The sequence below is a fragment of the Brassica napus genome, chromosome C9, assembly GCF_020379485.1.
Source record: "Brassica napus cultivar Da-Ae chromosome C9, Da-Ae, whole genome shotgun sequence".
Classification (NCBI taxonomy): Eukaryota; Viridiplantae; Streptophyta; class Magnoliopsida; order Brassicales; family Brassicaceae; genus Brassica; species Brassica napus.
Genome location: NC_063452.1, coordinates 59,022,383 through 59,046,064, shown reverse-complemented (window position 1 = coordinate 59,046,064; position 23,682 = coordinate 59,022,383). Strand labels below are relative to the sequence as shown.

General features: G+C 37.6%; 3 protein-coding genes, 1 long non-coding RNA gene and 1 pseudogene across 6 annotated transcripts; 2 read left to right on the top strand and 3 right to left on the bottom strand.

The window, feature by feature from the left end:
• Positions 1-5,246: 5,246 nt before the first annotated feature.
• LOC111209964 lies at positions 5,247-9,695 on the top strand. Its single transcript, XM_022710093.2, has 4 exons — positions 5,247-6,588; positions 6,785-7,356; positions 7,447-7,666; positions 8,145-9,695. Exons 1-4 carry the CDS (start codon positions 5,356-5,358, stop codon positions 9,501-9,503), a joined length of 3,384 nt encoding a protein of 1,127 aa, XP_022565814.1. The 5' UTR covers positions 5,247-5,355; the 3' UTR covers positions 9,504-9,695.
• Positions 9,696-9,839: 144 nt separating this feature from the next.
• LOC106372299 (transaldolase) lies at positions 9,840-12,458 on the bottom strand. The gene is made up of 7 exons (XM_013812479.3): positions 12,031-12,458; positions 11,552-11,723; positions 11,412-11,461; positions 10,970-11,270; positions 10,690-10,878; positions 10,418-10,600; positions 9,840-10,314 (listed from the first exon to the last, which is right to left on the bottom strand). Exons 1-7 carry the CDS (start codon positions 12,207-12,209, stop codon positions 10,069-10,071), a joined length of 1,320 nt encoding a protein of 439 aa, XP_013667933.1. The 5' UTR covers positions 12,210-12,458; the 3' UTR covers positions 9,840-10,068.
• A 547-nt stretch (positions 12,459-13,005) lies between these two features.
• On the bottom strand, positions 13,006-14,515 carry LOC106372302 (annotated as a pseudogene).
• Positions 14,516-17,214: 2,699 nt separating this feature from the next.
• On the top strand, positions 17,215-20,655 carry LOC106386115. 3 transcript variants are annotated; one of them, XR_007329065.1, is made up of 5 exons: positions 17,705-18,943; positions 19,132-19,199; positions 19,350-19,411; positions 19,666-19,703; positions 19,801-20,655. It is a non-coding gene; the product is annotated as an uncharacterized LOC106386115 (long non-coding RNA). The 3 variants fall into 3 exon arrangements; XR_007329067.1 differs by having other exon boundaries at positions 17,215-18,943; positions 19,350-19,703; XR_007329066.1 differs by lacking the exon at positions 19,801-20,655 and having other exon boundaries at positions 17,702-18,943; positions 19,350-19,792.
• A 574-nt stretch (positions 20,656-21,229) lies between these two features.
• Positions 21,230-22,875, bottom strand: LOC106372296 (cytochrome b-c1 complex subunit Rieske-2, mitochondrial). The gene is made up of 2 exons (XM_013812477.3): positions 22,578-22,875; positions 21,230-22,113 (listed from the first exon to the last, which is right to left on the bottom strand). Exons 1-2 carry the CDS (start codon positions 22,747-22,749, stop codon positions 21,470-21,472), a joined length of 816 nt encoding a protein of 271 aa, XP_013667931.1. The 5' UTR covers positions 22,750-22,875; the 3' UTR covers positions 21,230-21,469.
• Between the last annotated feature and the right edge of the window lie 807 nt (positions 22,876-23,682).

The window sequence follows — 23,682 nt, the reverse complement described above, 5'->3', positions numbered from 1 at the left end:
GTTGTGTCAGATTCTTATTTGGGAACATTGTCCCGTTGCTGCCTCTATAAGACCATCCCCTAGCAAGATTGTTTATTGGACCGATACTATGGGTTTGGTAGTGCATTGTATTAAGGAAGGATGTTAGGGGATGGCAAATAAGACCCACTCGGCTCTATAATAGTCTTTAAGGCAAAAGACTTTTACTTACCCACGGCTTGGTTCAAATCTGTTTTCAGTTCTTTGAATGTGACGGTTTGAGAAAGTCTTTAGACAAAGACTTAAGAACTGAAAACAGATTCTTGACTGTATTACCCACGGCTTATAAAAGTTGACAATGGATCGGCTCTATAGTCTTTTAAGACAAATACTTACCCACGGCTTGGTTCGAATCTGTTTTCAGTTCTTTGAATGAGATGGATTCTATGAGAAAGTCTTTAAGACAAAAGACTTTACTACCCACGGCTTGGTTCAAATCTGTTTTCAGTTCTTTGAATGAGATGGATTTTAACGACCAACAGTTTGAGAAAGTCTTAAGACAAAGACTAAGAACTGAAAACAGATTCTTGACTGTATTACCCACGGCTTATAAAAGTAGACTTTTTGGATGGAAACATTATTATAGGAAATACAATGACAGTGGGGGCAGTTTTAAGACTGGATGAATATTAACGACCAGCGGCTTAGAACATGTCATTACGTGTTGGCAAATAATACCACACGACTCTATGGTCTTAAAGACAAAAAGACTTTACTTACCCACGGCTTGACTCAAAATCTGTTATCTTAAATGAGATGGAGTTTAAAGACAACGGTTTGAGAAAGTCTTAAGACAGAGACTAAGAGACTGAAAACAGATTGTGCTTACCTTACACACACACCCACGGCTTTACAAAAGTAGACGATTGATCGGTTAAAAGACTTGTTGGTGGATGGAAACATGATAGGGGCTCAGGACTGGATGAATAAAAATTAACGACCAGCTTCTTGGAACAAGTCATTAGGGGATGGCAAGGAGAACACCACACGACCCTTATGGTCTTTAAGACAAGACTTTAACTTACCCACGGCTTGACTCAAATATGTTTTCAGTTGCTTGAATGAGATGGAGTTTAACGACAGTCGGTTTAAGAAAGTCTCAAGACAAAGACTAAGAACTGAAAACAAATTCCTTACCTTACTACTACACCCACGTCTTTAAAAGACAATGACAATGGGGCAGAATCAAAGACTTGTTGGATGGAAATTAACGACCATCTGATTAGAATATAAGTCATTTGAGGATGGTAGATGACAGACACCACACGGACTCTTATGGTCTTAAAAACAAAAGACTTTACTTACCCACGGCTTGAGTCAAATCTGTTTTCAGATATTAAAAGGGAAGAGAAATGGATCAATGGTTTGATAAAGTCTTGAGACAAAGACTTTAAACTGAAAACAGATTCTTGAAAGTAAGTACTTACTTTACCCACGTCTTATAAGAGTCTATAGACAAAGACACCTATCGGTTAAGATTCTTTAGACAGATTCAGTGACAATGGAGCAGTTTGGAAGCTTGTTCGGTGGGAACAAACGAATAGCTTCTTAGAACAAGTCATTGAAGGATGGCAAATAAGACAAAAGACTTTAATTACCCACGGCTTGACTCGACTCAAATCTGTTTTTCAGTTACTTGAATGATATGGAGTTTAACGACAGGAAAGTCTTAAGACAAAGACTAAGAACTTAAAACAGATTCCTTACCTTACACCCACGCCTTACAAAAGTAGACAATGGATCGATTAAAAGACTTGTTGGATGGAAAAATAATAGGTGAGACGATGAAAAATAACACCACACGACTCTTTATGGTCTTAAAGACAAAAGGCTTTACTTACCCACGGCTTGACTCAAATCTGTTTTTCAGTTACTTGAATGAGATGGAGTTTAACGACAAAAAGTCTTAAAACATAGACTACAAACTGAAAACAGATTCTTGACTGAACTACCCACGGCTTATAAAATCTCTAGACATGGACAATATTGGTTAAAAATCTTTAGACAGATTCAATGACATTGGGACCGTTTGGAGTCATTTGAGGATGGCAAATAAGACCCAGACGGCTCTCTCTAGTCTTTAAGACAGAAGACTTTACCATACCCACGGCTTGACTCAAATCTGTTTTCAGTTATTTAAAGATCAATGGTTTGAGAAAGTCTTAAGACAAAGGCTTCAAACTGGAAACAGATTCTTGAATGTAAGTACTTACCCACGGCTTATATAGAGCCTTATAGTTGTTCAGCTTTCAGCTTGTTGGAAGGAACAAACAACCAAGGACAAAGACACAATCGTTTCTCTACCACAAGGCTTATAAAAGACTAATTCATGATCTGGGAAGTAACAGAGGTAAGCAAGGGGCATGCTACTTGATCTAAAGACTAATTACTTTTTTTTTATTTCTTCAGGTTTGTGCTTCAGAAGGTGTTCAAATCGTTAGAGATTCTGAGGACATTCCAAGTGTATCAGACTTCTGCGACAGGTATATGCTTTTCAAACCTCTTTGTAATTAGTTGAGTCTCATGTAGTTTGTGGTTTTTATTTGCTTAACTCCATAAACTCTCTAAGTTATCAATTTAACCCTTTGATTTCCTCTTGGCAGTTTTATAGTTAAATTTTGGTTGTTGTATGAGAGCGTCTTACATTTTACATTATGCATTAATTTTGATTGTACCTCTTATACACTTCTGCATTTTGCATTTTACATTTTACATTGCATTTTGCATTTTGCATTTTACATTTTACAATACATTTTGCATCATGCATCATGTTCTTGCAATCTTATAGTTAAGTTTGGATGTTTGAGAAATTATGACATTTGTGTTGTTTTATAAATTATTTTTCTTCTTGTATGAGCATCTTACATTTTACATCATGCATAAACTTCAGTTGGTGTATGCACATTCTGCATTTTGCATTTACAATACATTCTGCATTATGCATCATGTTCTTGCAATTTTATTGTTAAATTTTGATGTGTGAGCAATTATATGACATTATGCATCATGATTCATATATGATTTATGTATCATACTCTGTAAATATGTTATCTCGATGATCAAAAATGTATTTGGTATGATCAGTGTTTTGAAAAACCGGACCGGACATTGACTCGGCATTGTAACTGGGTCAATGGTCGCACCGGTCTAACCGGTTCAACCGGGTTTTAAATTATAATCAAATTTAAATAATTATATATATATACAATTATTTTTATAAAAATTTATATCATTTCTAGAATCTAACTAAAATTGATACATAAATAAATAAAAACTTAAATATATATAAAAATATAACGAAAACTAATTTATTTGGAAATATACTTTTAAAAATATGATTTTAAATTAAATATTTATAAATTTGCAATTTTTTTTAATTTTTTAATTTTAATTGAGAAAATCGGATTTTAATATTGAACTGGGTCACCGGTTCTTTACCGGGTTTGTCGGTTTAACTCAAATCCAGTTTTTAGTACAATTAGGAATCGGTTAGAAGACTGAGTTACGGTCCGACCGGTTCGACCGGCCGGTCCGATCCAGTTTTCAAAACACTGGGTATGATACTAGTATGTCATTGCTTCTATGATATTTATTTAATAGCATTATTTGAATTTCAGTTTCTACATTTCCTTTGTTTAATGTCTTTCTGAATAGTTGCATTACTTGTTTAATGATTTCTGAATAGTAGTTCTCTGCTTATTGCGCCTTTTAAACCCTGTCTCGATTGTATGTTTGTTGTGTGGTTTTTGGTTTGAACTCATGGGTGGTTTAGCTATCGGTTAGAGCATGTTCAATTCTGCTTTCAAACTATCATATAAATAATTTACTATATCTTAAAACCTTAAAGTTATAAACCCTAAGGCTAAAATTTATTTAAAAAGAATTGGTAATATTTTCCATCTGAATATTAAAATTCTTAGACTCATTGTTAACCACTCATAATCGGAGTTGCTCGTGAAATGTGAACCATCTATATTATTAAAACAGAAACATTGGATTGGACTTAACATTTATTTTGTAAGTTTTTAAATTAAATACATCTTTCTACTTTATAGTTAAACCTACATTAAATCACTAATTTAATTTCTTTATACTACTATCAATGCTTCCAAACAATATTTTTTTCTCTTAATACTATTAGTCATGTTTCCAAACAACGTTAAAACTAATCATGTATCCAAACTAAATAAAACATTAGAACTCATCTTTTTAAGAATTTCTAACAATTTTCTTTCAAATCATTTAGATAAATTAAATAACTGAAAATTTCAAATAATTTATAAAACAATGAAAATAAATTGAACTTATTTTAACATGTTTAAATACTACAAAAACATTTTAATCAATAATAAATTAATTAAATTAACAGATTATCTTATTTATATTACTAAATAATAGTTATATCATTTATTTAGGTAACTTAATAATTCAATAATAGCCATTACATGTATATATATATATATAAACGTTATACATTGCACAATAAATATAATAACAAAAGTAATTATGAAAAATGTTCAAAATATATGTTATCTAAATAAAAATGCTCAACAAGAAATTTAAACCAATTATAATATAAATTATTAACAAGGTAAATTACACAACATAATTATAATAAATTAATTATACAATAGAAAAGGGAGTAACATGATCAAGACATATTTATAGTTGTTAATTATCTTATATCTATCATTTTCTCTATCAAAATTTTGTAGAAACGTTATAATTTCATAAAATTGCAAAACAATGAGCTATAAAATTTAGATTAAAAGGTGAAAATTATGAAACTATAATGATATAAATCACATTGGATTTAGGGTTAGTCTCGGGTTTTAATGATTTTTCAAATATGAATATTTTTAAAAACCTAAATCAAATTATCGGATGACCGGATTAACCGATTTGACCACATGTTCGGATTAAATTTTAAAATACTGATTTAAATGCAAAAATATTTTAAATACATAAAATTCTTACAAATTTACGAGCTATTTGTTAAATTATTAGTGCTTTAAATAATCCGCCCTTTGTGAGAATCTAGTCTTAATTACATGACTTGCTTTAGGAAAATTTGTGTAAAGACGTCGTGTTTCGTTGACTTATCACTCTCACATGACGAAACGACAGTGTTTTGCTTGGATTGAGATGCTATTCTCTGGATGCGGACCTACGAAAGCTAGAGGATTGAGAAGCCCCACTTTTAAGATCCAACGGCTGCTACTCTTCCTAACACGTCACCGTTTCCGCGAAAAAAATCAACCCACAGATCAATTCACCATCAGTGAACGGAGAGAGATTTCGCCATCAATCTGTATTCAAAGAAAAACTCCGGCGAAGATGCTGCCACCGGAGCTGCAGCCGCGGCTATTCCGGCCGCACATATCCTCCACCTCCTCCTCAAGTGAACAAGCCTCGTCTTCTCCCAACTACTCTCCCCACATGAGCCCCGCCTCAACCCGAAGCTTCATCGATCGTCGAACTAGCGGTGCTACTTCGAGATCCAGCAATTCTCGCTTCTCTCCTTCCTCCTTCGCCTACAACGGACGCATCGCTCTCGCTCTCGTCCCCTGCGCCGCCTTCCTCCTCGACCTCGGCGGCGCTCCGGTGATCGCCACCCTCACCGTCGGCCTCCTCATCTCCTACATCGTCGATTCCCTCGACGTCAAGTTCGGAGCCTTCCTCGGGATATGGATGTCGCTCATCACGGCCCAGATCGCCTTCTTCTTCTCCTCCTCCCTCCTCTCCTCCTTCAATTCCCTCCCCCTCGGCCTCCTCGCGGCGTTTCTCTGCGCTGAGACCACGTTCCTCATCGGATGCTGGACGTCGCTCCAGTTCAAGTGGCTCCAGCTCGAGAATCCTTCGATCGTCGTCGCTCTCGAGCGTCTCTTGTTCGCCTGCGCTCCTTTCACCGCCTCTTCGCTTTTCGCCTGGGCTACGATCTCCGCCGTCGGGATGAGCAGCTCGTCTTACTACTTCCTCGTGTTCGCTTGCGTGTTCTACTGGCTTTTCGCGATTCCTAGGGTTTCGTCGTTCAAGACCAAGCAGGAGGCTAAGTACCTCGGAGGAGAGATCCCTGAGGATAACTACATCCTTGGATCTCTCGAGAGCTCTTTCCTTTCGCTGAATTTGATGTTCATGCCGCTTCTCTTCCACGTGGCGTCGCATTACTCTGTGATGTTCTCGTCAGCTGCTTCGGTCTCCGATCTGCTGCTCCTGTTCTTCGTCCCTTTCCTGTTTCAGCTCTACGCCTCGACGAGAGGTGGTCTTTGGTGGGTTACCAAGGACTCCCGTCAGCTGCAGAGCATTCGGATTGTGAATGGGGCTGTTGCTTTGGTTGTGATTGTGATTTGTTTGGAGATTAGAGTTGTTTTTCGCTCCTTTGGGAAGTATATCCAAGTTCCCCCTCCGTTGAACTACCTTCTGGTGACGACGACGATGCTTGGAGGTGCTGCTGGCGCTGGTGCTTCGGTTCTTGGAATGATCTCGAGTGGTCTTAGCTCTGCCTTTTTCACAGCTTTAGCTGTGATTGTGAGTTCTGCTGGAGCTATTGTTGTAGGATTTCCACTTCTGGTAAGTATTTTACTTCCAATTGCATAGCTTATGTTGCTATTGTTATCAATAACTAGTTCCTTGAGTTTTCATTGTAATAGCTACTTCTGAAAGTTGACACCTTGGAGTTTGTTAATTGCCTCATTTGTAATGCCCTGTGCTTGATTTATGACCACCTCTATAGTAATAAATGAATTTCACTCGGTTTTTCTTGCAGTTTACTCCTCTTCCTGCAGTCGCTGGGCTTTATTTTGCTCGTTTTTTCACAAAGAAAAGTGTGCCCTCTTACTTTGCATTTGTTGCGCTTGGAAGCTTAATGGTTATATGGTTCGTAATGCACAACTACTGGGATTTAAACATATGGCTAGCCGGCATGTTCCTCAAATCATTCTGTAAGCTTATAGTGGCCAACATTATCATAGCCATGGTCATCCCTGGTCTTGTTCTTCTCCCATCAAAATTTCACTTCCTGGCCGAAGCTGGTATGGTGGCCCACGCATTATTGCTGTGCTACATTGAGGACCGCTTTTTTAATTACTCAACCATATACCATTATGGAATGGAAGACGATGTGATGTACCCTAGTTACATGGTTATCTCGACGACGCTAATTGGATTGGCTGTGGTGAGGAGACTGTTTGCTGATCACCGAATTGGATCAAAGGCGGTCTGGATCTTGACTTGTCTGTATTCATCAAAGTTGGCTATGCTGTTCCTTTCATCAAAATCAGTTGTATGGGTGTCTGCAGCTCTACTGCTGGCTGTTTCCCCTCCCTTGCTGCTATACAAGTACGTAATAGGGATTTTGACTTTTACAGACATCATCTCACCTTGAATTTTAACATTGATTCTATTTGACTCTGTTGGTGGAATGTGCAGGGAGAAGTCGAAATCTGCCTCTAAAATGAAACCATGGCAAGGTTATGCTCATGCCTTAGTGGTTGCTATCTCTGTTTGGTTTTGCCGAGAAACGATATTTGATGCTCTACAGTGGTGGAATGGAAGACCACCGTCTGATGGCTTGCTTCTTGGTTTCTGCATCGTTTTAATTGGTCTGGCCTGTATACCAATTGTTGCACTCCACTTTTCGCATGTCCTGGTATGTCTGTTTACTATTTGCATCATTGCATGTTTCGTTTGTTTTATCTTCCATCTGATTATATAAAAGGAACCATCTTCCATATATGATTCAAACCAGTTATCACTGCTACCTATGAAAGTGTTCTGTAAGATTCTTAGGTGACCTAAAGATAGCAGCATTTCTTTAGCAAGCCTCTAGTTCTCGGTTCTTATGGGGTCATTTAACATGTTATGAGTTTGTCTATTACGGTCAGAGGTTACATCATGGAGTTAAATAAAAAGCATGAGAAGAAGAATATTTTAAATTAATTTATTTACATCTATTCTTGAAAGCACTCGTTTTATAAACCTGCAATTAAATTTCATGGAGTAGTAAGACTTATGTACGTGTAGTGGTGCTGGAACTAAGGTCTTGATTTTAAGTGTTTAAATACTAATAAGAGATGGTTCAGTTGTTGCTTATCACTGATAGGGCAATTATCGTCTTTTTTTTGCAGTCCGCTAAGAGAAGCCTGGTATTGGTAGTGGCAACTGGATGCATGTTTATTCTGATGCAGCCACCGATGCCTATGACCTGGAGTTACCATTCAGAAATGATCAAGGCCGCTCGTCAGTCAGCTGATGACATCTCTATCTACGGATTCATGGCATCCAAACCGACTTGGCCATCTTGGTTGTTGATTGTGGCACTCCTGTTGATTCTCGCTGCTGCCACATCTCTAATCCCAATCAAATACGTGGTAGAACTGAGAGCATTTTACTCCGTTGCCATGGGTCTAGCTCTCGGTGTTTACATATCTGCAGAGTTCTTTCTACAAGCTGCTGTTCTACACGCTCTGATTGTTGTAACAATGGTGTGTGCCTCGGTTTTTGTCATCTTCACCCATTTTCCATCTGCCTCAAGCACAAAGCTGCTTCCCTGGGTGTTTGCTCTTCTCGTGGCTCTATTTCCAGTGACATATCTGTTAGAAGGTCAGGTTAGAATCAAAAATGATCTCGGGGATAATGCTGCCTGGGGCTGGGATGCAAGGGAGGAGGATAAGAAAGTCACAGCGATGTTGGCCATTGAAGGTGCAAGAACATCTCTTCTAGGTCTCTATGCAGCGATCTTTATGCTCATAGCTCTCTTGATCAAGTTTGAGCTCACTTCGCTTTTGCGTGAGAAAGTCTCTGAGAAGAGTGGTCAGTCAAAAACTCAAGGCGGCGCAAGTGGGATGTTCCCAACACGAACGAGGTTGATGCAGCAACGCCGGGCCACCTCGATCCAAAGCTTTGCAATAGAGAAAATGTCGGAAGAAGGAGCGGCCTGGATGCCTGCGGTTGGTAACGTTGCCACCATCGTGTGCTTTGCCATATGCTTAATTCTCAACATCCACATCTCCGGCGGCTCAAGCCAAGCGATCTTCTTCCTGGCTCCTATCTTACTTCTCCTGAACCAAGACTCTGATCTCTTATCCGGGTTCGGCGACAAACAGAGATACTTCCCCGTCACGCTAGCTATATCAACATACTTGGCTTTATCCTCTCTGTACGTTGTATGGGAAGAAGTTTGGTTCGGTGGAAACACAGGTTGGGGAGTAGAAATTGGAGGGCGTGAATGGTTCTTTGCGGTGAAGAACCTCGCTCTTTTAATACTCACAGCACCGGGTCACATTATATTCAACAGATACGTGTGGAGTTACAGCACTAAAAACTCAGACCCGTCGCCGATGCTGACTTTGCCACTTAGCTTTGCAGCCGTGGTTATAACGGACGTGTTTCAGGTTCGCCTTCTGGGAGTTTTAGGCATTGTCTACTCAGTGGCTCAGTATGTGATATCTAGGCAGCAACATATCAAAGGGCTGAGGTATATTTAGACAGTCATAAGACAATGTTTTAAGCCCTTTCTTGACCTCCTTTTGTTTCTCAGTTGATGCATTGGTAACTGCAAAGATACGTTTACAGGACTTACTCTATGGTCTTCTTACAAATGAACATACGAGTTTTGTGTAACAATCGTGAATCTTACCAAACCAAGCCCTTAAACTGCATCTAGTTTCTGTTTTGTTTTTCCTCGTCTCTATTAATGACGATTCTGATATTGAACAAGCACTGGCCATAGAACAAAGCCAAGCAACAGAAGCTAACACTGGTTTATGTTCATATTTAATTGTAAATCTATAAGTTATATCATTAAAAGTTTAATCTTATCATCACATCGAAAGTAGCTTTTTAGTATTTGAAAATTAAACATCCATCATACAAGAACCATAAGACAAGAACCCAAATTGTGAACATGAAACAAAAGCCATTATAACATCTCTAGAAAGCATAGTGTCCGTAGAACAAAAGCACAAAGGTTCTTTTTATTTTATTACCACCGTAAACCAAAATGAAGACCCAAACTCAAACCGTGAAGACAAGCTTCTTTTTGGTGTTCATTCAATGGCTGGCTAATTTGAGAGTGTTGGCCTTGTCTTGTAGTGTACCAAGAAGACTCTCAAAACTCTTTTTGAAAGAGTCAACACCTTCTTCTTCCAACTGTTCTCCCACCTTGTTCCAGTCTATTCCCAGCTTCTCTAGTGCACTGTAAATCCCTTCTGCTTCCGACACATTTGCATCTATAGTCCTCTTCACGGTTCCATGATCTATGAATGCTTCCAGTGCTTGATCCGGCATGGTTGACACCTAAACCCCCAATTTAAAAAAAGAAACACTTGTTTACAAAAATCTACAGCCTTTTGATTTTCATAATAGACTAAATATTAAACAAATAAAAAAGATGACTCACAGTGTCAGGTCCAATGAGAGGAGCGACATATAAGGTGTCAGAGTAAGCTGGGTTCTTAACACTAGTCGATGCCCAGAGAAGCCTCTGCTTCTTGGCACCTTTCTTCACCAGAGCCTCCCATCTTGGTCCTGAGAATTTCTTCTGGTACAGCTTGTATGCTAATGCAGCTTGAGCCACAGCTGCCTGCAAAGAGTCACATCATCCCTGTGTCATCATACTAGAATAACAAGTGACTGTGTGTAAGATTGTCATTGATGAACCTAGCTTCTTACCTTGCCACGGAGGTCTAAGGCTTCTGGGGTACCAATCTTCTCAAGCATCTTGTCCATAAGAGTATCCACCCGACTCACAAAGAAAGATGCAACACTTGTAACTCTAGAGAGGTCATCAAGTCCAGAAGCCTCAAGCCCATCCAAATATGCATCGATCACTGCCTCATATCTAGCTATTGAGAATATAAGCTGTGAAACAGAACAGGCAAAAGATATATCAGTTAAGACCAACATGAGAAAGGAACATTTAGATAATAAGAACATCAAAATATGCATTTACCGTGACGTTGACGCTTATTCCAGAAGCAATGACATCTCTGATGGAAGGAATGCATGGAGCAGTAGCAGGGATCTTAATGTAGACGTTACGACGGTCCACAACCTTGTGAAGATATTTAGCAGCTTCAACAGTGCCGTTGGTATCATCAGCAAGCCTAGGCGAGACTTCAACGGAGACGTAGCCATCCTCAGCTTCTGTCTGGTCATAGATTGGCTCAAAGAGCTTGCACGCATCCTGAATATCCTTCACCACGAGTTCCCAGTAGGCGCTTTCAATGTCCTTTCCTGATTCCACAAGCGTCCTAATAAAGTTTCCATAAAAAAAAAAATCAAAGATAGAACAAATCACAAATAAACTCTAAAAGAAACATAAGAAGCAAAAAGATAACTCAAAACAAAGCCTAATAAGATAAGATGCATACATGTTGTAGTAAAGGAGTTACCTGAACTGATCATTATAAGCATTTGAAGTGGATATGGCTTTCTGGAAGATCTGCAAAAGGTTTTTACACAAGTGAAGGAGTTTAAGACAAGTTAAAGGGCACAAAGAGAGAGAGAGAGAGAGATGGTTATATAAAGTTACCGCAGGGTTGCTAGTAACGCCACGAACACCACGGGCAATGAAGGGGAGGAGATCAGTGACGGGACGGCAAAGATTGTCATACCAAGGACTCTGACCTTCCTTGTCGTATAGATCGTGAAGAGTCGTTCTCTTTGCAGCACTTCCGTTTCCACCAGAGGCTGAACACCTCACACTGCAAATATAAACCAAAAGCGAAACAAGACATAATCATCAACAAGACAACACATATAGTCCTAGCTTGTCTTAATCCATCTTATAAAAAAAAAAGTTAATTACTTTCTACTTTTCAATTAAACTAGTCTTACAAAAATGGACCAAGAAAGAGACTATACAGAGAAAAGGAACATATAGTCTAAGCTTTTCAATAATCCATACTATTACAAAGTTAATAACTTTTCTAGTTCCGATTAAACTATTCTACGAAAGGAACCAACTTGAGATTCGAAACAGAGCATACAGAGACAAATAGAAAGACTTACAAGAGGGAAGGTCTGGATGTTTGGTGGTGACGAAGGGAGAGATGAGAAGAAGAGGAAAGCTTAGCGTTCAAACTGCGGAGGTTGAGGAAGGATCTTGGTAAGACGGAGGAAGTAGAAGAAGATCTGGAGTTGGTAGCAGTGGCGGGTGCAAGATTTGCGAGATTGGAAATGGACGCCATTAGGAGATACAAGAAAGTGATGTTCTTCTTTGGTTTGATCGGAGGATAAAAACAAGAAGAAATGGTGTGGGGTTGGTGAAAGAGAAATCGTGAGTTAGGTGGAGAACGCAAACGACGAATATATCATTCTACTTTATACATCATTGATGATAGATGCTGATAATTGATCATTCACACGTCCTAATGATGTCATATTTTCATAAAATCATGTAATAAAATTTTAATAATCCATAGAACTAACCCAGTGGTGTCTTATGATAAACACGAGAGGTTGCTTTAGTCTTGTAATTAGGAATGGCTGTTGTCAGTTTGCAAGGGTCACGGGACTCTCCGACTTTGGCTTTTGGTGTGTGCCACCAGGACACCTGAGTATGGGTAAGCTAACGGTGCGATTGTCCTGATCCAAACGCTAAAAGGTCAAACGTTTTTTTCCCAATCTATTTCATGTATAAAAAGGTCAAACTATATATTTTGTCTCCAGATTTGTAGTGTGCAACTCCTCGTTGTTGCAAGACCATCTTCAATGCTTTGTTCCAATGTAGAAAATAGAATGATAGAACAAAAAAAAATAGTTATACTATATTCAGAGTAAACCAATTTTTTACTATAATATAGTGTGAGAAACAGAATACCAACATTTTTACTCTAAACTCTATTTTAGAGTGAAAAATAGACCGGAGTTGGAAATAGCCTAAATACAATTCTTAATTTGTGATGCTGAAGCCTTGAAAATTTTAGATACTAACTGATCTCTCACATACACAGGACAAATAGGAGTTATAAAGGAATGAACACAGACTATGAACTGAGTCTTTCACCATCATCATCATTATCATCATCAAAAAACAGAGCTGATTGAGTACAAGTTCAATAAATATGACAAGTTTTTATTATTCAGCAACAAACAAGACAATCTTGCTCTAAAATTGCCGGAATATAGAAAAAGAGAAACAGACGAAGTTCACTGACGCTGAACTGTGCTTTTATTCATCAACCAATGAGTAACTTGTTCTCTTCCAAGAAGCTGTAGGTTGGTACTTCCAGGTTATACGGTGCAGGACCTTTCCTGATCCTCCCTGAGATATCGTAATGTGATCCGTGGCAGGGGCAAAACCAACCTCCATAATCACCAGCGTTAGGTAAAGGGATGCATCCCAAGTGAGTGCAGACTCCAACCACCACTAGCCATTCCGGATTCTTCACCCTGACAGCATCTTCTTGCGGGTCTCTCAGAGATCCAAGATCCACGCTATTGGCCAGCTTGATGTCGTCTTCTGTCCTTCTCCTGATAAAGACAGGCTTTCCACGCCACTTCACTGTCACAGTGGTTCCCGGTTCGATGCTACCGAGGTCAACCTCGAGGGATGCAAGTGCAAGGACGTCTTTACTTGCGGACATGCTGACAATGAGCTTCAGAACAAGAAGGCGTAGAACAGAGGCGAAGACAAACCTCCCACCAGAGAGGACGAAATAGGCGAAGGCACGCTTGCTAGGGTCACCAGGTGGGTAACGCTCATGGTTGTGGTCATCATACACAATCTTTGAGTTAGGCGTCTTGACTGCCTCGACGGTTGCTGGTTCAGAACCAAAACCTACCTCATTCCCTTGGGTAAGGACTTGAGAAGCGAAACCTGACAACAAAGCAAACTTGTTTTTATGGGAACGGGGGTCAAGTATCCTAAAACAATTAAGTAACAAGCAACAGAAGATCTACCACCACCACCCACCATCAAGATGTGACACCATTAACTAAGGAATAAGCAAAAGTAAATAAAAACTAAATCCGTGCAGAAAGAATAAAGCAGGAGTATATGAGATTCATCCAAACAGTATTCTTACAACAACATCAGATTCTGTGTAAACTAAACTACTCTAATAAACGGAAAAAAGTCAAATTTAAATGATCAGATGCTGTATATGATCAGATTCATTTTTTTTTTTTTTGGCTGCATGAAAGAAGCAAATCATAGAAGAAAGACTATTCCGACAAGGAGAAGAACGAGAGGAAATGGGCACGTTTGTTCCTTACAGATCATCTCGTAGATAGAAAATTGAAATTGAAATGAGTCCAGAGAACGAGAAAGGGACAGACCTCTTAGAAGGCTCCGGTGGTAAGAATGGAAACGTGAAAGATCTGCAGAGGAGGGGACAGATCTGGTATGGTCTCGAGGTCGCATTCGAAGAAGATCTCTGCGAAACAGAGAAGAGCCTCCTCCCTGCTACTCGCAGCATCTTTGCTCGATGGGTTTCAGTCCCAAAGTTAGGGACGGGCCGATGCAACACAGAAGACTAGTCCCTTGAAATCTGGTCCTAGAGGAAAGAAAAGTTCAGTTTGGTTTTTACTAATATAGTATTGTTTTAATTATTAATCACTAAAATCTCAAGTCGCTTGGCGGATAAGATGTTGCCACATAATAAATGTACAAAATTAAAATAAAAATCAATGAAACAAGATAATTACTAGAAGATAAAAACATGATTAGTATAACAGTTACTCGAAACTACCCATGATGCTTCATTGTCCACATTTTTTTATATCTCTCAAATTTCTAGATTCAATAAAAAATATCAGAGAAACCCGATCAATAAAGACATAATGTTAAAAACCCATTCTCCCTCAGATTTATAAATCATAATTCATAATTCATAATTTCAAATCCCTGTTCTCCTTCTTCAATCTCAAAAACATATATTTTTCAGTGATGCTATCTCCCTTCTTTGCACAGTTTCGTTGATTATGGTGGAGCACGGCATTATTTCATCCGAACCAGTTTATGACTATGAAAGTTTGAGAAAGAGAGGACACAGTGATCCGAATAGCTAGAGACTGGACTTGATAAAAAGACTTTAGAATGAGAAGAAAGAGGAGGAAAATAGAACTCAACCACAAATACAGATGCAAATGTTTGTAGAATCAAAAGAAGTGCTTTTGATAAAAGGTAAATGCTCTTCGTGTTTCTACTTGAATACATCTTCTTTTCTTTTGAGCAACTAAGTAGAGAACGGTAAAAAACCTGAAACATTTTTTGAGTAAAAAAACCGAAACATGGAAAAATAATATGCTTATATGTTCTTGAAAATAATGTGCAACTATCCACTTATAGTAACTATTTTACTATGATTTCAAATAAACATGTCCATAAATATATATAATCTGACTTGAGCGTATAACTTTTGTCATGTGTATATTAAGGTATAGTAACATACATTAAGCAGCAAGATCACATATTTCAAAACATTAAAAGCTTAAAATCACGAACCGGGAGAATCCTAGCCAAATAAGGTGCAAGAATACCCACAAACCCTTCGTTTTGCCCAGTAGTCCGAAGAAAAAAGTTTAATAACTTCGACTACATAAGTATTTTCCATGATTCTAAAGTGATTATGTGACACCCGTCACTTCCAATCCGGAGAAGTGCAGACCACCAACAGTATCTCGTATAATAAAAGCTCATATGCCCAATTACACTTACCCAAAGCCCAAATAAAAATCCAAATAAAAAGCTCAGTAGCACCAATCCGTCCAAATATCATATACTCGCCAGTCTCACCTGAAATGGGGAAGAGAGAGGGGTGAGTAACGGGGAAGTCACTCAGTAAGGTATGGGATACTAAACCCGAAGTCCATGGACCCGGACAGAGCACTCCGAATAAATATAATTTAATCCTAACACGTTGCAGTACCTAAAGTACCTAGAGATCAAACAATGGTCCTAGCGAGGTGCACACTCGCTGCCCACTAACAGGCCAAAAACACCACCGAATATGTGCTCGGTAACACACGCCCGTAGACGATTTATCGACCTCAAAGCCTTGACACAACAGGTCGACTAAGCTGTGCCGCAGCATACACCACACCCAATGTACTGGTCTCCGGCCGACACACAGAATTACGTCTCCATGGTCGGCTAACACCCAAATCACCTCAATATACTATATATATACATATATATTATCAATTATAAATGAACAACCACTGTTGAACCATCTAACACCCTAGTTCCAGTTTAAGCAAAGAGCCTAAAACTAAACAAACAATGACAGACTCGATTTCATACAGACGGAACACATTAGAATATTTCTTCATAATATTGATGGCGTTGACTGAGACATGTTCCATTACCACTTCTTATGCCTTCTTTTTACGTGATGGACGTGAACTCATAATCTAGGTCCTTACACCCATGCAAAGCCACGTTTAGGAATATGCTATGAATGTTACTTGTATCTCAAGAAACAAAAGGGAAGACATTTTAACCTTCACTGCGTTGACTTGCGACGATGGATCTTGGACTCCGGTGACATTAACCGCATCTCCGATAGCTCACCATTGATGAGTGTAGAACGGCACCGTAAGTGTCATGACGGGCAGCTCCGATACGTACGTCTCTTCTCCGTGTCTACACCTCTCGGTTCCATTACATATCTCTGAATGAAGCACCAACTGTGGCCTCTTATGGTGTGACTGCTCATCCGGGGTGATGCGCAGGCATGGTGATGCGTCTATGATTTGGTGATGGCTGGCGATGGTGGTGATGAAGACAGTAGTGTTGTGCGGTAACGGCGATGATCACGTTCTTCTTAGGTGAAGGACTGCATGCAAACCAATCTCGAGACCAGTACAATATGGCGATTACATGGAGAAGAGAGATCGACAAGTAAGGAGAAGAAACATGGATGAGCTCTCTCCCTCTCTCTACGATGATGTTGACGGTAACAAATGAGGAAGAGAATGTGTAGGCATATATAGCTAGGTTTAGAAGTTGATTAATTAAATAATTAAACCAACACCACCGGTTCATATAAGGGTTTGGTTCAATAAATAATTAAATAAACCAGGCTTTGGTTTTACAAAAATTGGGTCGTTACAGATTATTACCTCTATATTTGTTTTTATGAGATGATGTTTCTCTACGGACTCTACTACATCCTGGTTTTTTACTGTGGTCATTGGGTTTGTAACATTATTTTTGTTTATAGATGGTATTGAATGAATTAGTAGATGCAATAAGTAAAAATATAGATTGCAGATAAAAAATGAAAGAACAAAACAAAGTAAAACAGGAAAACTTAATATATTCAACAAGCGATTTAAGATAAATGTAAAATTTTATAAACAAATCAAACTTAATTTTATATGTTTGTGGTTAATTAATAATAAAAGTGTTAATTCTCTATGTGTATGCATTTCCGTCTGGTATGACAAAGTTATTTTATACATGTCAATTGTAGTTATTCCAAATATAATTATTGGCAAGCAAAATATGTCCATGCGGAGCATGGAGTCAATACTAGTTTAATATAATTTTCTAATATTTTATTCATATAGCACTTCTATTTTTATATAAAACATAATATAATTATAGAATTTATAAAAGTCAGTATACAATTTTTATTTTCTTGTTTTAAAATAAAATTTTAGTTAACATTGATTTATAATATTATTATATTACCATGTTATTTATAAAAATTATTAAAAATTTAAGTAAGATTTTGTTAGATTATTTCTCAACAGATTTTGTTATAATTAAAAAAAATCAAATTTATAGTTAATTTATTATTAATGTAAATAATCAAATATGTCATATTAACTAATTCTTTATTTGGTCATACTATAACTTGTTAATAGTAGATAAAATAGAACTATAAATTAATAGATTAGATATATTCTCTCGTGCATTTATTATTTTGGTTGTATAATGGAATGCTGAAAATGATATGATCCTCTATATATTAAAAATATTTTTAAATTGTGAAAGTTTTAGTGTTTTTTTTTTTTTTTTTTTTGTAAACAATTAAGTTTTAGTGTTGATGTGTCAACACCACGTCTCTCCTCACGGTCCCTATTACATGGACCTACAAAAAAATCACATAAATGCTATAATGAAGAGCCACCAGCTATCATTTTTATTGGATGCACCCATTTAATATAAGACCACTTATCATTTTTTATTGTTATCAATTATCAATTGTGTGCAATCCGGTTCAATCAAGATTAAATAAACCGCCCTGTAAATTGTCCATTTATAATTAGAATGCTCATTCTTCTACTTATTCACGTGAGTGCATTTAGTCCCTGCCACAAAAGCCATAAGCTTGAACATCTCATCTTTATATATAAAATACACTTTTAATCTCTCCTGAGTGTGCCAACAAGGATGACAGCACAACAATTATGTCTCCAGCCGTTCGACACGTGTCCCCTTATTGAAACGCAATGTTTTCCGTTTGACCGAGTGGGCTTCGAAATTGGCTCTATGTTTAGTTTTGTATTTAGTCCAGAAAAAACAAACTTTTATGTTGCTCTGAAGCCCTAATACGGCGACGAAAGATGCAGCTGGCTTCTCCCTTACGCTTTGGTCGTATCGGCGGATGCGATGACGTTTCGGATCCGTAACGGAGACGTTGAGATTCATTGGCCTTTAATCCTGCTGTCTTTAATCCCATTCAATCAGACGCTCACTACGATCTCTTCGGTTGAGCTTTTTCGTCGGTGATCCCATCTATAAATATGTACGTATATCGCTTCTGCTAAACGGGCTCTCAAAATCTCTCGGTTATCCTTCTTCCTCATATGTTCATCTCTTATTGCTCATATTTCTTAATGGCTTACTCGAAAGTTTTTTTTTCGATTGAAATCCGGGAGGTGTTCTTCTGTTGTCGAGGCGAGGCTGCTGAGTTTCTGGGAGGTTAGGAATTTCAAGCGTGGTGGGGAGCTCATGATCGACGTCAACGTGAGTGTTTTATGCCTCATTTTTTCTTTCTGTTCTTCCGTAGATCCATCATTCTAATCTAATATTTTATTTCGTCTGTTGTTGTTTCCTGCAAATTTCGCCTGTTAGTGGGTAATGACTATTGATCCGGTCAATTTTAATAATTTTAGAAATCCAAAAAGGTTGAATCTTTGTTTCATTTTATGTAGTATAAATGTACAAGATGAGAGATTTCCACGCACATCGTCATGCTCCGTTCAGATTGAAACCAGTCAGAGTAAGAGACCTCGAGCTCTTTATTTTTTTCTTATCCACCAATTTTTTTTTTGTAATTTGGGAATTGAGAAACAAAATAATTCGTATGCCTATTTGTTTCATCACACTTTTTAAAACATGTTCTTAACCAAAATCTATTGTTCTTTGACAGGGAAACAAGTTCGTCAAACTAAACCCTGCTCAAAAGCTCCTCCAACTAAAAAAATTTCCTTGGTAACATTTTTGTATGATTATTTTGCCATACTCCTTTCATGAATTAGTTTTGTTATTTCTTGGCTTTTGTACTCAAACTATCAGTAACTTTTTCTTCCTCATCTCTCTTTCTGCAGTTTGATTTAAAAGACAATGTTTTTGTCATTCTCACGGGTTTGTTGTTTGATAATTGCATCTTGAACAACAAAGAAAGTGTTATGTGTTCTGTTTATTTTTACTTTTTAATGTGGGGTTTCTACGATCTTTCAAACCAGGTTGGTGGTTCGGAATAGACATGAGAAGCACAGCCAAGGTAACCTTTTTATTTTATTTACACGTTGATGAAAAAAATTGTCAAATTCCTGTGAAATAGAATCAGAATGACAAGCATTAAATATCTAACAAATTAGATTATCGTTGACTCAAGCAAGAAGAAGATTCAGAGGGGTACTTGAGCAGTTTCCTATAAATCTTATCAAACTCCAATGATTGTGCTCTAGAAACAGAGCTCCTCAAACTTGCACCACGAAATGAAATCATCGTAATCAATGCTTACACTATTTTCCATACTGATGGGGTCTTGAGAAAGTATCTCAGATATTAGAAACTCTTCAAGAACATAATAAACATTATATGCGGTTGAGTATTTTTTTTTGTTTTTTTTTTTGGAATACACGGATATGTATTCACATAAGTTCTCACTTAATGTCAATCAAAAAAAAAGATTATGTCATGGTACACGGCTTACTGTGACTTACTTGGTCTCTGTTATGCTAAATATCAATCAAAAAGAAGATTATGTAATGGTACACGGCTCATTGTGACTTACTTAGGCGATCGAAAACATAAATTAACTGTTAGGGTCTCTCATGTTGGTAAAAGACTTCGCCTATGTAGGCACCACTGTTTTATCAAACTATGTTTTTCTATGACAATAAACAAGAACTAAGATCTAAGCTAAAAAAAGATTTTCCTATATTTTCCAAAATCAATCTTCACTCATGGATAAAATTATGTGTGTCTCTCTCACGTGTTATTGGCAAAACCGGATTGACAACTATACAAAAGAAGACTACCTACGATATTATAAAAAAAAGTTTTCAACAATCTAAAATCATATAAAGGTAATAAACAAATGTTTTTAACATTTATTTTGAATATGTTTCTGATTTAACTATTAGCACTGTCACGAAGGATTAGGCGTCCGAAAGGATCATATCTTCACCCTCGCACTAAAGAACCAACATCCCAAAATGACTCTTCTAAACCCCCCCCCCCCCTCTCTCCCCCCCCCAACACACTTCATACAACTCAAGTTATTGCTATTAGACCTCTCTTTTTTCAAATTATTGCTCTGCTAGAGCCAACTATGTGATTCGGCTACACTTCTTGACTCCATGAATTTACAGATTGAAAATGAAAAAAATAACCATTTAGAAGGGGATTTACAGGTCTTATTCACCGCTTTCCACTCCTTCTATAACAACTGATTCTAAGAGCAAAAAAACATTTTCTCTTTCTGAGAATCTATTCATATTTCCATTAGCAGTCAAAAACAATTATCCGTGCGTAGCGCGGAAAAACGATCTACTACTAGTAAATACTAAATACTAATAACATATATGGAGACGATAATTAGTTTCGATGGGATATACTTTCTTGTGAGATGGCGAGTTTCTGTGGTACTAAAACCTTTTAATCAGCTAATACAATCAGCAAACCTTTGGATTCATTCAATGGCACTTGTCTTCATCACAAAGCTAGCAAAAATCTTGAAGAGTCAAAAGCTGGGAAGTGATAGTATTCAAAATCCAAAATTCTTTTTAAACAATAAACACATACTTATGAACAGTGTTTTATTACCAGATGAGATAAAGATGCTCAGTCATACAGTGACAAGTTTTGATTTATTCATCGAAACAAGACGATCTTTTACTTGCTGAGAGAGACCAAAGTGTGAGGAAAGAGATAACTTGCGAGCTAACATTTTAGCCGAAATATATATAAAAGAAAAACAAAATCAAGTGAAGATCTTTAAGACACAGACAGTGTGTGACCTACCTGTTGTGCTTTTATTCATCAACCAATTAGTAACTTGTTCTCTTCCAAGAAGCTGTATGTTGGCACTTCCAGGTTGTACGGTGCAGGACCTTTCCTGATCCTTCCAGAGATATCGTAATGTGATCCGTGACAGGGGCAGAACCAACCTCCATAATCACCAGCGTTAGGCAAGGGGATGCATCCCAAGTGAGTGCAGACACCAACCACCACTAACCATTCCGGATTCTTGACCCTGACAGCATCTTCTTGAGGGTCTCTCAGAGAACCAAGATCCACACTATTGGCCAGCTTGATGTCATCTTCGGTTCTTCGCCTGATGAAGACAGGCTTTCCACGCCATTTCACTGTAACGGTCGTTCCTGGTTCGATGCTACCGAGGTCAACCTCGAGGGATGCAAGTGCAAGGACATCTTTACTTGCGGACATGCTGACAATGAGCTTCAGAACAAGAAGGCGTAGAACAGAGGCGTAGACAAACCTCCCACCAGAGAGGACGAAATAGGCGAAGGCACGCTTGCTAGGGTCGCCAGGTGGGTAGCGCTCATGGTTGTGGTCGTCATACACAATCTTTGAGTTAGGTGTCTTGACTGCCTCCACCGTGGCTGGAACTTCCGAAGCAAAACCTACCTCATTCCCTTGGGTAAGGACTTGAGAAGCTAAACCTAAAAGAAAAGCGAGAAACATAAATAAGAAAAGCCATCTTTTCTTACAAGTATTCCATAAAATTAAGGAATAAAATGTTGAAATATAACATTAATGTACGCTTCCAAAGAGAAAACAAAATTCGATGCAGGATTATAACAGATTCATCCAAACAAATTCTACCATTATATGAAATTCAGTGAAAACTAATCCTCCAAAATTCTTAGGATTATCTCAGGTCCGGCGTAAAAAATCTCAGAACAAGTCAATTCGTATCCGATCAATCACGGAAGCCGAAGAATGAAACTAAAATGGTTCACCAAGCTCTAACATTGCGGATCATCGGTTAGATAGATAGATAAGTGGAATCTCAATTACTCCCGCAGCAAACACAAAATTCGAATATTTCAATCAAACCACCTGAAATGAAAATTGAAAATCAATCCAGAGAGAGAAGAGGGAAGGTTGTTAGATTTGGGCAAACCTCTTATAAGGCTCCGGTGGTAAGAATTGAAAGACGAAAGATCAGCAGAGGGAGCAGATCTGGGGGCGGCGGGAGAGGAGTCGATGGTATGATCTCGGGAAAGGACGAAGGTGGTCGCGGTACAAGATCTCTGCTGAACAGACAATAGCCTCCTCCCTGCAATTCGCAGCATCTTCGCTATTCGACGGGACGAATCTAGGGTTTCGTTGAACTCCTAAGGTTAGGGATGATGAATGAATGGCCGATGCAAACAAAAAGCTGACTCCTTTTAAATGATAGTGTTCGAGATCTATTTGGTTTCTGTTTTAATTTTTCTTTTTTTCTTTTTTTTTTTTAAACCGAAATTTAGTTTTTTACTATTCCCTCCGTTTCAATATAGAAGATGTTTTAAAAAGATTATTTTGTTTCAATTTACATGAAGTTTTGAGATTTTAAGGTTAAATTTAACTTTATTGGAAACTTTTCAACCAATTAGATTTTACGGTCTTTTTTATAATTGTTTAATAGATTTTAAAATTATATCGTGAAAATAACTTTTTTAGAAAAATGTAATTTTCTTAATCTTTGTGCACTAAGACAAAACATCAAGTATTATGAAACAGATGGAGTATTACTTACTCATAGGGCTGGACACAAATACTCGTTACTTGCCTTATACCCGCTACTTGATCCGTACTCGCCTCGTTTTTTCAAGTATTCGTCGTTGCCAAGTCAAGTATCAAGTTGATGAGTTTTGCTACTTGCAAGTAAAAAGCAAGTAACAACTATCACAAAAAAAAATTACGACTCGCCTTGATATTATTCGTTACTTGTTTTACGACTAAAAAATGATAACTAAACCATAAAAACCAAAACTTTAAACAAATATTTATTTTTAAACAAATATTTATTTGTTGTAAGAAGTAAACAATATTTTCTTATCAAATTTCATTTTCTTTTTTTAGGTGCAAATATTTTATTTGAAATAACTTTCGTGTTTCTACCAAGTTGAGTAAATAAAACAAACTTCATAACCTTCTCTCGTAAGATATTATATATCAAGTAATTTTTAAAAAGTTGGAAATATATCCAAGTAATTAATAAATACTTATAAGTAACAAGTAAT

Coding starts and splice junctions, on each gene's coding strand:
- LOC111209964 (XM_022710093.2), top strand. CDS start 5,356: ATGCTGCCACCGGAGCTGCAGCCGCGGCTATTCCGGCCGCACATATCC. Junction 7,357..7,446: donor CCTCCCTTGCTGCTATACAA/GTACGTAATAGG, acceptor TGGAATGTGCAG/GGAGAAGTCGAAATCTGCCT. Junction 7,667..8,144: donor TCCACTTTTCGCATGTCCTG/GTATGTCTGTTT, acceptor TTTTTTTTGCAG/TCCGCTAAGAGAAGCCTGGT.
- LOC106372299 (XM_013812479.3), bottom strand. CDS start 12,209: ATGGCGTCCATTTCCAATCTCGCAAATCTTGCACCCGCCACTGCTACC. Junction 11,271..11,411: donor GCTTATAATGATCAGTTCAG/GTAACTCCTTTA, acceptor AAACTTTATTAG/GACGCTTGTGGAATCAGGAA. Junction 10,601..10,689: donor CCTTAGACCTCCGTGGCAAG/GTAAGAAGCTAG, acceptor GACTCTTTGCAG/GCAGCTGTGGCTCAAGCTGC.
- LOC106372296 (XM_013812477.3), bottom strand. CDS start 22,749: ATGCTGCGAATTGCAGGGAGGAGGCTATTGTCTGTTCAGCAGAGATCT. Junction 22,114..22,577: donor CCACCGGAGCCTTATAAGAG/GTTTGCCCAAAT, acceptor CTTTTCTTTTAG/GTTTAGCTTCTCAAGTCCTT.